At 37.7% G+C, this 13705-nt stretch overlaps 1 protein-coding gene across 1 annotated transcript in view; it reads right to left on the bottom strand.

Moving 5' to 3' along the window:
- The window catches only part of FIRRM (FIGNL1 interacting regulator of recombination and mitosis), a 47487-nt gene that overhangs the window by 7686 nt on the left and 26096 nt on the right, over window positions 1-13705 (bottom strand). The window contains exons 12-19 of the mRNA XM_037506510.2: window positions 13479-13608; window positions 12192-12378; window positions 11344-11426; window positions 8553-8604; window positions 7254-7343; window positions 3261-3446; window positions 1477-1599; window positions 284-379 (exon numbers count right to left, since the gene is read on the bottom strand). Coding sequence (XP_037362407.1) covers window positions 284-379; window positions 1477-1599; window positions 3261-3446; window positions 7254-7343; window positions 8553-8604; window positions 11344-11426; window positions 12192-12378; window positions 13479-13608 — 947 coding nt within the window. The remainder of the gene's footprint in view (window positions 1-283; window positions 380-1476; window positions 1600-3260; window positions 3447-7253; window positions 7344-8552; window positions 8605-11343; window positions 11427-12191; window positions 12379-13478; window positions 13609-13705) is intronic.

Here is a 13705-nt window from a genome sequence, read left to right on the forward strand (position 1 = left end):
TAACATAATAAACAAGATTTGAGGGCTCAGTACCAGGGAGGTTGGGAAAAACAAAAGGCTGCATTTCCAGCCAGTTACACTAACCACATTCTCCTAGAAGGAAGGAGGAGACGTGAGGAGACATCCTTGGACAGTAAGTGAATCTATGATGTTCATGTTCAGTAAGAAAGGATAACGTACAAACTGGGCAATAAATCATTAAAAAAGGACTTGCTAGAAAGTTATTTTAAGTCATACAAGCTTAACTTTCTCAACAAAATATCAATTTACTCACTATTCTTACCTGATATATCAACTGAGGATCTAGCGTTTGAATGAAAAATCCCAACAGTGGAAGTAAAAGGCTGAGTGTCTGCTGAACACAAGGCTGACTTGTTACCTTAAATAAACAAAATAATTTGAGAAAATTTTAAATTACATGAGACTAGCAACCTTCTAATGAGCATTTATTATATACTGGGCAATGGGCTAGGGCTTTCTACTTATCTCACCTTAAACAACTATGATACTATTATTATAGGTAGATCTCATCACCCTCACTTTACTAATAAGAAAAAGGGGCAGCAAGACTAAGTAATTTGCTGAAGATCATGTGGTCAGTAAAAAGCAGAGCCATAATTCAAAGATTTAACTCACACAGAGAGCTAAGTACTTCTGTCTGCTACTGAAAAGTTTTTATGTTCCTTTCAGTTCTTGAAATCCCATCTCTCTTCTCTGTAATTGTTGTTTCTATCATATTGTAAGTTGTGTTCCCCAAGAGAGATCCCCAGGGAATATATGGCTTGTGAGATCAGGGGAAAGCACTTGTTGAAGCCAAAATACTGCAGTAGAGAAATCTGCCATACATGAACTTTAATGAAAAAAAAAAAAAAAAAAAAAACAGTAACTGTAAAACTACTGCTGTTAGTTCCCAAAAGTATGAATGTTGCCTTTAGCTTTCACTGGCTGGTATAACTAGGGCACAGACTTACTTCTATTTAGTCAAGGGAAACAAATGTGATATTTAGATTTTTGAAACATCGTTTAAAACTACCATAATCTATGAGACATGGATCATTCTAAGTCTAGCTCAACCAGCATTTGGTCTCTTTGGCTTTGCTGAGGAAGAGGAATACAAATCAACTATAACCCAGTTACCTGCCCCTTCCACCTGTAAAACATCATTTAAAAGACCTTAAAATCACAGGAGCAGGAACTCACCCAAGAGAAGAGTAATCGGGGAAGAGATTTTTAAAATACTGGTCCTGAAAATACACTGAATGTCACTGTCACCTTACTAGACTCTAGTTTCACTAATATAATTCTATCACATTCTTACAAAGAACTGGCTGGCAGTACAAACAGGTATCTAAAGTTCTAATCCCAAGTTCTAAATAAATCACTAGCACCCATAGATATTTTACTCTACAGAGAAATTTCAGTACTATTCTCCTTTCTCAATATTTGTTCTTAAGAGATGATCAGTGCTTCTCTTACCAGTTTAATGTTCAAAAAGGCCCAAAGCTGACTCCCAACTTCCATAATTGCAGTCTGTTGTCCAATATCCAGAGCTTCACTAGCAGAATTACACACAGCGAGCAGAGCAGAGAGTGCTGTGTTCTATAAGGGAGAGACAAGGGAAAAGACCTGCATTCACACACCAGTTCACACACCAGAGCTGGAGCCCCACTATCTGGTGTTATGAGTTACTAATAACTCTTCATAAAAACCCAGATAAGAGTTATATTCCTAAGACCCACGGTAATCTTTTCAGCTATTCATTTAGTACAGTGTATTTCATTAAAACTATTTTTTCTGATACCCAGAAACATTTGCTTCATTTTTCTAAGCAAACCTTTCTCACTTTTGGGTAGAAAATGAAATTTAAACAGCACTGCATTTTAATTTATAAATGGTATGGCCAAGCTGACTTATAATAGTCATTAGCAACTAAAAATTTTGTATATTCACACTATGTACCTAGCAATCTTTCTAAATTATTAGACTTCTAATGTTTTGTATCTTTAAAATTTCTCAGGAACACTACATTCAATAAGCACACACAATGCTTGAGAATTATACTACCTAAAATGTGAAACTAATCTCTGGATTTATTCTGATCTCTGGCCAAGAATAGTGTGAGCTGAGGTGTAGGGGTGTAATGTGAAAGCCATGTGAGAATGTAATGATCAGTAACAGTAATGACTTTAATCCATTAACTTCAACCACCACATTCAACTTTATCTGATTACTACACATCTTTTAAGATTTACTTATTTCCATTCCCAAAAAGGCATTATAAATGAACTGCCAAGCTGAAGTTTTGGTCATAGATATTTCTTTCTTTTTAGAAAACAGACGTGTTACTTTACCGATAAAAGTTAGTGTACAAAAAAATGCAATGCCTGAGCAGTTTAACCTACCCGACTAGGTATTTAATAGTTTTCCTAAAATAAAGGCACATGAAAATCACATTTCCTTTTGATATGTTTTAAATTATTCTAATAATTATGGTCAAATGCCATTACATACCAAAGTATCAGAATATTTACACTCAGTATAGAAATACATGCCCTGCAAAAAACCCTGAACTCAAAATTACTCAATCCCTTGAATGTCCTGCCCCCATACTTGATTTTTCTCCCCTTATCACAAAATGACATATTACTTATTTTACTGTACATAGCTAAGTCCATGAAATTAGGGATTTTTGCTTGTTTTGGGTCCCTGATTTACAAATCCCCAAATAAATCCTAGAACAGAAATTGGCACGTAAGAACACTCAAAATATGTCTGTTGAATGAATCAGTAAGTGAATATGATAAAACTGGAAAATTCAACTACACGTACTATATTCAATTTTTAAAAATCCGATTTTTTATTTCTTATAGGTGAGCTTCCTTTTATCCTATTAAGAGGAAACATCCTAAATAAGGAGGTACACAAAGGCTCAGAGTAGGTTTGCACAAAATTCTAGTTTTGTCAGCTAGAATATCTGCTATTAATCCAGAGATGTGCCATCAAAAATACTGCAAATAAAGTGTTTCATAATGTGTTTCATGTTGTTCCCAGATGTCCTGAGCTACTAAACAATTTATATTAATCAAGATAACAGTAGTTTCTCATAGATACCTTTACAATACAGAAATCTCAAATACTGCTAGGTTCTAATCTGCAGGCAGAAACTGTGTCTATCTACTACCAAGCCATCCCCAGTAGCTAAGAAAGTGCTCAATAAACAGTCACTGAATGAACTAAGTCAATCAAAATCATTGCCTTACCAGAGACACGAATTCTCCCATAGTGTGGCGGCCACTCAGCCACCCCCTGCACTGGGCGGTGCCTGCTCTGGAGACCTCACATGCAGCCTGTTTCCTGAGCTCAGCAGGTAATGCCTGGAAGGAAATATATTGCCACAGAAGCAAATTTTCTGCTGCTTTTGGGGAAAATTTCTGGATAAACTCCATCTGAAATAAATTATTAAAAAGACAAGAATAACGAAGTCTGATGAATGCACAAAAGCTAAATAATAGCTTCCATATTTAATGTTTAAAAAGTAACACAAGTGAGCATGAATTTTTTGTTATCCCTGTTTTCAAAATAAAAGACAATTTAAATAGAGCAGATACAAATGCACTAAGAATGTTTAATATTTTATCATGCTTCCACACAAGCAGTCTAATATTGTCCCAAGCATCTGTGTGCTTATCACCTTGCACAGTTAAGCCAAAAATGATGTTTCAAAATAAGCCAACAAGATTGAGTCAGTCAACTTTTGTGGCTATTATCTAATCTATCAACAGGACTGATAAAAGTAAGTCATAGGTTCAGTTTCCTAGTAGGCTACATCTGAAATTAGTTTCAGAAGTGTAAGCCACAAGTCCATAACACTGTGGTTGGCAAATTGGCAAATCCATTCTACCACTGAAAGAATAGTTCAAAGTATGTAGTATGTCATGTTAACACAAAAAAATGGTACTTCTCCTAAAATGGAGCATCAATACTATAAGTTTGACAGAAACTATACTGTTGTTTAGTGTATTTATATTCAAATTTTACTTTGCAGAAAATATGTAGCTGTCAAAATAAGGGCAAAATCATGTGGCCATTTTCTAGGATAGCTGCTAACGTCAAAAAAGTAGGGGCCTCCCCTGGTGGCGCAGGTGGTTGAGCGCAGCGCTGTGAAGCTGTCCGCAGCCTCTGCAGCACCCAGCCAGGTCGGTGAGACTCCCACATGGAGCGGCAGACCTCACCTGTCTCGCCCGCTGCTCCCCTCAGCAGTGTATTTCAGTAAGTCTGCCTGTTCTGTTCCCGCTTTGTCTCTGGTGAATCCTCTCACCCTCCCACACATCTGGCCTGTGCCCCAGTTCTTGTATGCATGAATAAATAAATCTTTAAAAAAAAAAGTCAAAAAAGTAGGTCCTTTGCTGAACTATGCTATTATAAGAAGCCACTTTATTTATGAAATCAAAGTACATCAGGAAAGCCAAGAGAAATATGCCAACTGATAAGATGTAGTTCAACATCACCTTTCTCTATAATAAAGTCCCATGAGTGAATGAACTGGGTCCCATTCCACAATAGAAACAATAGTGCCTTGGGCTACATAATAGGATAAAGGTGGCCAGATTTGTTACAAAGAAGCATTTTATTTATACTCGAGTTTGAAAATTCTGGTATCAATGCAGTTTTAAAGATTTAAACTGACAATTCACAAACAGTGAAGTATAAAGGAATATATGCAGAGAATTATGACTTCCCTCCTTAAAACTGAGTAGAGAGGGGGCCTCCCCTGGTGGAGCCGCGGTTGAGTGCTTGACTGCGAAGCTGCCCGCAGCCTCTGCAGCGCCGGTTCGATTCCCAGCCACCGGCGAGGGTCGCACATGGCGCGCAGACTTCTGTCGCCTGCTGCTCCCCTCAGCAGTGTGTTTCGTCAGTCTGCCTGTTCTGTTCCCCACTCTGGTGAATTCTCTCACCCTCCCGCGCTTCTGACTGTACCCAGTGCTTGCATAAATTAATAAATCTTAAAAAAAAAAAAAAAACTGAGTAGAGAGGAAAAAATACACCAGTGGGCTTAAAAGGCAATAGTAATTTTTACTTTATATTAAAAATGGTAGCGTTACGTTAGTGCAGAAGGCACATTAAACCTCCTTCATTAAGGTAACTCCCCTCCTCCTACTCATAGGTCCTTTAACACATATCTCAAACACCATCAGCTTCCGCCACTCCTGGTCCCACAGCACCTCCCCAGAAGCGATCTCTAACCTACGAAGACCCAACAAATCTCATTTGTGCCTCAGTTGGAAAAGCACATGGAGCAGTGGCAGGTGCACAGATTTTATAATCAGGTCAGGTTTGAATCCCAGCTCAGTCATTTATTGTGGCAAGTCTGGGGAAATTATTTCCCTGAGTCACTACTACATCTGTAAAACATGAACTCATCTAAGGCTGCTGTGGAACTAAATGAATTAAAGTGCCTGGTACAAAGCCTGGCACATACTATAGTCTCAAAAAGGTCAGTTCCCTCCCATTTCCTTTAAGAAAAAGGATCACATCTGAAGAGAAAAGGAAAAAGAGCCAAGAGGGGTGTTTTATACCTTGAAGATAACCTTCAAGGAAGGTAAGACAAGGGTTAGTGAGGTTTCATTGGTACCTAGACAACCTCTCTAAAGGCAGGGAAGCAGACATGGACTTGGGGCTAAGACCCTAGTAAGAAAGACGGTTAGTAAGTATTGAGCATTCCTCTAAGCCTAGAAATGCTAAGTGTTTCACAAATATTAACTGTCAGTTCTTACAAATCTTTCAAAATAGTTGTACATATCTGCCACCTTGTAGGCAAATCAGGAAGGATGACTTTCCCAAGGTCCCAGAAAATCAGGATTCAAACCAAGGTCTGTACACTTAAGAACTGGTGAAGAACCCCTTCACTTATCTAGCAGTTCCCAAGCTGGGATCCCTGTCAAAATCATATAGAAATTTAACAAATAACAACAACTACCAAGTCTCACAGTACAGCCACCACTCCGTTGATGAGTTAGAGTCAAAGAGCCCATACTTTTGTAAAGCTCCAGAAGCTCCAACATGCACTGTGCTACACAGGTCTCTGTACTGGAGACTCTATCATGGAAGCATCTGCTTTCCTCACAATAGTAAGCAGGGAAAGCTCATTGTGCTTTTAATTTTCCCCTAGAAGATCAAATTGTTTGAAAAATTAGAGACACCACTAAGGGCATAAATAATATTCTAGCTCTTCAAAATAAGCTAAAGAGGCAAGAGAGATGGGACCATGTCATTACATCTTAACTGCATGAGAAAATAATGTATATTTCCAGAAGAGAGAATGACTACAACTAGCAGTGAAGACATTCTCAAGGATTCTTTCCTTGGCCAAACTTAAGAGAGGCAGGTGCTTCTGAGCTTTCTTCTCAACTACTATTCACCCTTATGCTTCAATGTCCAGATTTAGCAAGAATCTGAAGTCAGCTTAGAGAAATTTCCCCAGTCTTGTCTACATTTAGCAAGAATGCAATGATTCAATTTAGCCAGAATCACACCCTTACCCGGAATTTCCTCTGAGTAATTTTTGTCCACTCATTTCCACCTTGCTCTGTGGCTATTGATCCTTATTTGTCCGTGTGGATTTCAGAATTGAGCCCAGTTCTACACTAAGGACCCTTCTCCCTGATTGCAGTAGTTCCTTAATAAAATCTGTCCTTACAATTTAAACTACAGTATATATAGCTCTGGTTTTTCTTTAATAGTATCAAAATCTAAATCCAGCTAAAAGTAAAAAGCAAATTAAATACATTAAAAATCTATGCTCAGGGGCCTCCCTGGTGGCGCAGCGGTTGAGCGCTGGGTTGCGAAGCTGCCCGCGGCCTCTGCGGCGCCGGTTCGATCCCCGGCTGCTCCCCGGCCACTGGAGGAGGGTCCCACATGGCGCGCAGACCTCTCCTGCCGCCCGCTGCTCCCCTCAGCAGTGTACCTCAGTCCTTCTGCCTGCTCTGCTCCCCGCTCTGGCTCTGGTGAATTCTCTCACCCTCCCGCGCTTCTGACTGTACCCAGTGCATGTATAAACAAAAACAAAACAAACAAATAAATAAATAAATAAAGCATGCCTCTATAAAAAAAAAAAAAAAAATCTATGCTCAGATTTGTCAATAATAAAACATAAAATAAATGGCAAGAAAGGGGGAGGATAGAAGGTCTACATAAGAGTCTGAATCCAACTCTCAGCAGCTGCTGGAAGACAGTAACAAAGTTGATATCCTTGCCTGTTGGGGTGGGGTCATGAAGAAGAAGAGACGCCTCAATAGTATGGACAGGTTGGTAAGCTGATAACATTCTCCAGGGCAAGACTTTATCTGGGAAGACAGGAGAGAAAGGTAAGATCGGTTGATTTAAAATCAGTTTTCATAAGTTTTTATATGCAAAATTATTAACACTAGTTCTTTCTGGAAGATAAAATTATAGGTAATTTTTAATTTTAAGCTTTTCTTTCATTTATGAACCTAGATTAATTTTATAATGAGAAAACATTACTTAAAAACATCACTCTAGAATTTCTATTTCTAGTTACTATTTTGATATTTACTATACCTACTCAAAGAAAAGTCACGGGATTTTTAAAGCTTTAGGCACAACAGTATAGTGGCAGATTTAAATATACAAAATGAAATTCTTAATAAAAGATTTTGTTAAGTCAATATTCTGGAAATCAACTCCTATTATAATGTACCAGCAGAGCCTTTATTTAAAGGAAAGCTTTTGTGTAAAGAAGACCTAAAACACATAACATAAAAACCGCTCTTTATCTGTTTTATGCAATATAAGTGTGTTAGTGCTCCAGATAGTTAGCATGGAGACAGACATCAGCTGCCCTGCACTACACTGGATTTATACATGCTATAATAGTATGTATAATGGACACACATCTATATGGACATAATAGCTCTTCTAGAAACCAAAGATGCAAGCACCCACATAAAATATATATCAAAGGCTGGGGTCAAAAAACAACAAGCCATGACCACCTGGTATGGAATATATTAAAAACCACCTCAGAATTTAAAAGCAAAAGGTCAATAAAAAGACTAAAACCATCACTAAATCATTTTTTTCTTTGTACCCTTTCACAAAGCACCACTATCCCAAAAGCATTCATTACTGACAAATTTAGTCCCCCTCAAGTCATCATCACTGAAATATAAAACAAAATCAAGAGTCAAGTTGTCAAAGTCATATTGAAATGAGAGAAAGTAATATGAAGTCTTGGTCATCAACATTGTAACTAACAACTATTTCTACTGTGCATTCAATTAAGCTTGTTCTCAGTTAAGTTAGTCTTTCTAACAGGAACACTAAAAAACTTCAGAAATACGAAACTATTCCCCCAGTTTTGCCATGTTTCTAGTAATCTTTCTCAATAATATAAGCATTAACGCAGGTAAAGAAAATTATCAAAACAACTTAGCTACCATGCTATTTCGACTTTGATAGTCATTCTTTACAATTATCACATCCCCAGAGAACAAACAGAAAGCGGATATTCAAGGCTGTGTAATTTCACTCACCAGATGAGCCACTATGGTGACATGGTGTGCACAGAGTTCAGCATTCCCATATCTGTAATACATAGAGAAGGCAATCTCTACAGTTATTTATCCAAATATTCAGAAATTAAGATACACTCCATAAAGAATTATTTTCATAAGGGCATGTAACCTGCAGGTATTCCATGGCTAAGGAATATCAAAATATATGAAACTATCCCAGCAACTGTTGCGTCTTTGGCTTGAACCAAAGAAAGAAAAGAGGGAACTTGGTTCCTAATTAAGAAATGTTACATGAATTAAAACCATTTTGAGGGGTTGTAAAAAGACTAGAAAAAGAAGTTTTCTACAGACTATTAGGTATAAAATAATTTATTTAGTCTAGCAAGACAGTGGCAGAGTGAAGACTCCAGGCTTGCCTCTTCCACATAGTCACAACCCAATCACAAAGCAAAATCAATAACCCCTAAAAGATAAAAGGTGACTATGGCATACAAGAGAATCAAAAGTTCAGTGGGAAGGCATATGAAAAATTATAAACCATGTCTAGAGCAACAGCATGTAATACATGTCAAGAAAGGGAAGAGCATCTGCTGTATAAAACGCCTCTCCTGTTGCTGACTCAAAAGGCACATTCCCATATGGATGATTTCAAAAATTGGATACCACAATGGAGAAGGGGGTGCAGAGAGCTGATGTGCAGGACACAAGGCACACCCCCAGAGAACTAAGGTAGTAAGGGAGAAGGGTGATTACTAGCTTGAGCCTGACGCTCCTAAACTAAAGCACATGGACCCAAATCTGCAGAAGAGACTGTGTCTCCTAGAAGAGGCTAGGATTGCAGCCTGAGGCTGTGATATTGAAAATACCTGCCTGACCCAGGGCCCAAACCCAGACAGCAACTGACTGCTCTCACGAACCGGAGTTTAGGGCTCTGGATGTCAGTAACAGGAGCAAGCGGCCCAAGGTCAGACTATTCAAAGAGCAAAGGAAAAATTCTCACTTGCAGCTCTGTTTCAACTCTGGTCCTCAAGCTAGCACTACAGCTATTGCTCAAGCACTAGAGTCTAGAGTGGAGGTTGGCACGAAAATGCAGGACACATTTGGTTCAGAGTTGGCCTACAGGAGAGGAATCTCTGGGTATACCCACCACAGAACTCAGGTACCCACAGCACTACCAGAAATTTGAACCCTTAATGCTCACTGGAAGTGACTACTCAATGGCCTGACGCCCCGATACCTTCCCATTACCCCATGCCAACCCCAATGCTGTGGCCATTTCAATAGGTAAAAGGCATTGCTCTGTGAGATAACAGCTATTGAAATATCCTGAAAAAAAGTCATTAAAAAAAAAAACAACTCCCTATTACAACCTATAGACACTAATAATGAAGAGACAAAAGAACATTCCACAAATGGAGCAAAAACACCCCAAGAAAAGTCTCCATTCAGCAGAACTGCAGAATGTGATTGATAAGGAGTTTAAAGTAGCAATTATAACCATGTTTGCCATTAAGAAAAATTGAATGATGAAAGACAGGAACACACAGACTGAGAAAACATGAGAACATGTTGCAAGTAGAACTAATGGCTCTAAAAAATTACTGTAACCAAATTAAAATACAATAGAGGGTCTCAACAGTAAACAAAGGCAAGGAATGGAGAGAAATTAGTGAGCTTAAAAGTACAGTGGTGAATACACAAATGAAACAACAAAGAGGGAAAAAAAACATTTAAGAGCTCTTCAGGACCTAAAGAGAAGTAATATCTGTGTCATGGGGATCTCTGAAGGAGAAGAAAAAAAGAGAAAAGCATAGAAAACTTAAAGAAATAACTGCGAATACCACCTCAAATGGGAGATGAACTAGACATTCTGATCCCAGAGGCCCAAAGAGTTCCAAAGAAAATACCAACAGACACACACCAAGACACATTGAAAGCCAATGACAATGACAGAATAGTAAAAGCATTGAGAGAAAGAAGAAAAGTAACCTGTAAGGGAATCCTATTAGACCATCTGTGAACTTTTCAGTGGTAACCTTATAGGCACGAAAGGGAATGGCAGAATACAAAGTATTCAAAGAAAAAAAAAGTCCAGCCTAGAATACTCTAATCCTGCAAGGTTGTCACTTGAGAAGGTAAGAAATGTCACTGAAAAGCCAAAATTAAAAGAATATGTCAACAGCAAGCCAGATATAAAAGAAGTACTAAAGGGGTTATAAAGCAATAAGCAAATAGAGAGGTAAACAGATAGCTAACTATAAATTGAAGAGTAAAAATGTGCAGCAATCTCTGGGGTGAAATGAAGCAGTTATTTAGAAGAGCTAAGTGTCTGTCTTTTTTTTTTTTGTTTTTAAATTTTTTTTTTAATAGAGGCATGTTTTATTTATTTTATGTATTTATTTGTTTGTTTGTTTGTTTATACATGCACTGGGTACAGTCAGAAGCGCGGGAGGGTGAGAGAATTCACCAGAGTCAGAGAGGAGAGCAGAGCAGGCAGAAGGACCGAAGTACACTGCTGAGGGGAGCAGCGGGCAGCAGGAGAGGTCTGCGCGCCACGTGGGACCCTCCTCCGGTGGCCGGGGAGCAGCCGGGGATGGAACCGACACCGCAGAGGCCGCGGGCAGCTTGGCAACCCAGCGCTCAACCGCTGCGCCACCGGGGAGGCCCCTAAGTGTCTGTCTTTGTAAGGGGGGGAGGGGGAAAAAGCACTTTAATGAACTGATATAATAGGTACCGGTGGTACAAAAATAAAATCACTATCCTCAATCACTACTACAAATCAATCTGAAAACCAAAAATTATGTTGTACCGAGCAAGGAAGCACCAAGCATCCATAGCTAACAAAGAGGTGATCATATTAGCATCCAGCACAGCATTCAATAGGGCAGCCTCCTAAAGAAAAACCAAAGTTTGTGATAAATTCTTATTACTATTACATTTCTCAAAGTTAAAAATAAGACTATCAGAATCCAAATAACTACTCTCCAGTATATGAAAGAAGTTATGCTGCCACCCCCTCAACATTTATTGAGCACCTACTATATGTTAAGCACGGCGCTGAGCTATGTGAATTCCAAAGTGGCTTTAAATGTGGTAACTCAATCCCTAATAGCCACAAAAAAGTCTCTAAATATCCTGAAATCTTTGAAACATATAAAATATGTTTTTGCCTTTAACTATTCAAGTACAATATTTAACATGCACTCACTGTGTAACGTCTTAAATAATGTTGACAAATAAATTCTAAGAATTTTTTTTTCCTACAATTTCCTCAACCTCTTTTCTAATCTGGTTCCACAGACACACATACACATCTTCATTAGGCCTAAGATCTGTAGGAGACTTGGTACTATAAACTATTAACTTCTTAATTAATTGAATCAGGTAAACACCTGCGTATCTTTTCTCATTCTCTTTTCATACATATCCACTTAAAATGTTTTCTCAAGCAATTTAGCTAGATATTACAACTGAATGCTACTGTGTCCTATTTGTTAGGACATAACTGATATAAGTGATAAATGTGCAAGCTGAGAGAACTACATTTAAAAAGAATATATATTAAGTATTCCCACACTTTTTTCTATATCTGAATCACAAATTTCAATGAAAAGCCAAAGTGTAACTTTAGTTTAGCCCAACAAGTAGCAAACTTACCAGTTCAGGAAATAGTGAGGGATGGAAGGAAGTAATGAATGTACATAGATGAACACAGACATGCTGGTACAAGGTGACAGCAACCTCAGTATGCCCTTTACTCTCGACTCCCTGTAAATGAACAGGCAGAGAGAGTTCACCAGAACACTGCTCGAAACTGTAGAAAATGGTTTTGAGTAGAGACACCCTGCAAGGAAATCGAGAACATTGAACCCATTGTTATTAACATTTTGTAGCTGGCAGATAGACTAACAATATGATACATAGTTATTTTAGCAAAGCAGACTGTTATAAGAGGTACATATGAACAAGTTTCTAATATGGGTGAACATGTTCACATAAAAATAAAATATAGTCCCTACTGGAGAAATTCCTTAAAATACAAGAATTTTCCTGCACATTTTTTAAAAATATATACAAAGTCAAAGACAAGTTTGCCAAGGAACTTGAGATTAATATAGCATAATATCTTAAATAGCTACATTAGATATAAATAAAACAAAAAATAAGTATTATAGCTCAGACAGGGAAGGGTCATTTTAAGATGAAATGGTTGAGAAATTTCAGAGGATTTTAAATAATTAAAAATAAGCAAAATACAAATAAATAACAAAGACAAAGTATGAGTGAAAGGTACACATGAATAACCACTCTGACAGAAGCTAGATATATATATGTAGGAAAGAATGAGGAACAAAAGCAGAAGAGAGCAACAAATAGGATGCACTTTAAATACAAAGCTGAGAAATTCTAACATGACGCTGTAGTTTCTGAGAGACACTGAAGAACAGGAAACTCAGAACTGCATTTCAGAAGACTAACCTGGTATTTATACACAAAATATATTAAAGGAAATGGTGAAAAATTAAAATATAGCAATAACCCAGGGAGTAAGAAACTCGAGACAATATTGGCAAGGAGGATAAATACCAGTGAAATTCCCCAGAAGATAACTAGAATGCTAGCTACTCTAAGTTACCAGAGCTTGTTTTTAAATGTTACTAAATATATATACCTAGTCTATTAAACTCAGTGTTTACAACACTACTAGGCAATACCCTTTAAAACATTCAACAAAATTAAAATATTTTTAGCATTGCTACAGATTTTTTTATACATACATATATAGAGAGGCTTTATATTTATCCATTTTAGTAAAGCAGCAAAATAGATGAGGTCTACACAGTTAACTGTTAACCAGAATACCTGACATAACAATAAGGCATTTTAAGCCATTTGTAATATGATTGGAATTATTATTCATAATATGAGTAACTTATTTGCTACCTGTTTGTCACCTCTGAGACTTGGTTTTCTGCACACCACAGGGTCTGCACATCCTCAGGTTGAGAGGGCAGCTTATCCATAATGACAACCAGCAGCAGACACTGTGGAAACTGTAGTTCACATGACAGCTCTTACAGTAACAGAAACACATTAATTAGTTACAACAGATTGGTAAAAACACACTCCACATATTTTCAGCAGAAATCTGCTATAGGTAAAGAAATTGG

This window comes from Talpa occidentalis, unplaced genomic scaffold (genome assembly GCF_014898055.3).
Source record: "Talpa occidentalis isolate TD23 unplaced genomic scaffold, MPIMG_talOcc4v2.1 talOcc4.12, whole genome shotgun sequence".
Taxonomy (NCBI): Eukaryota; Metazoa; Chordata; class Mammalia; order Eulipotyphla; family Talpidae; genus Talpa; species Talpa occidentalis.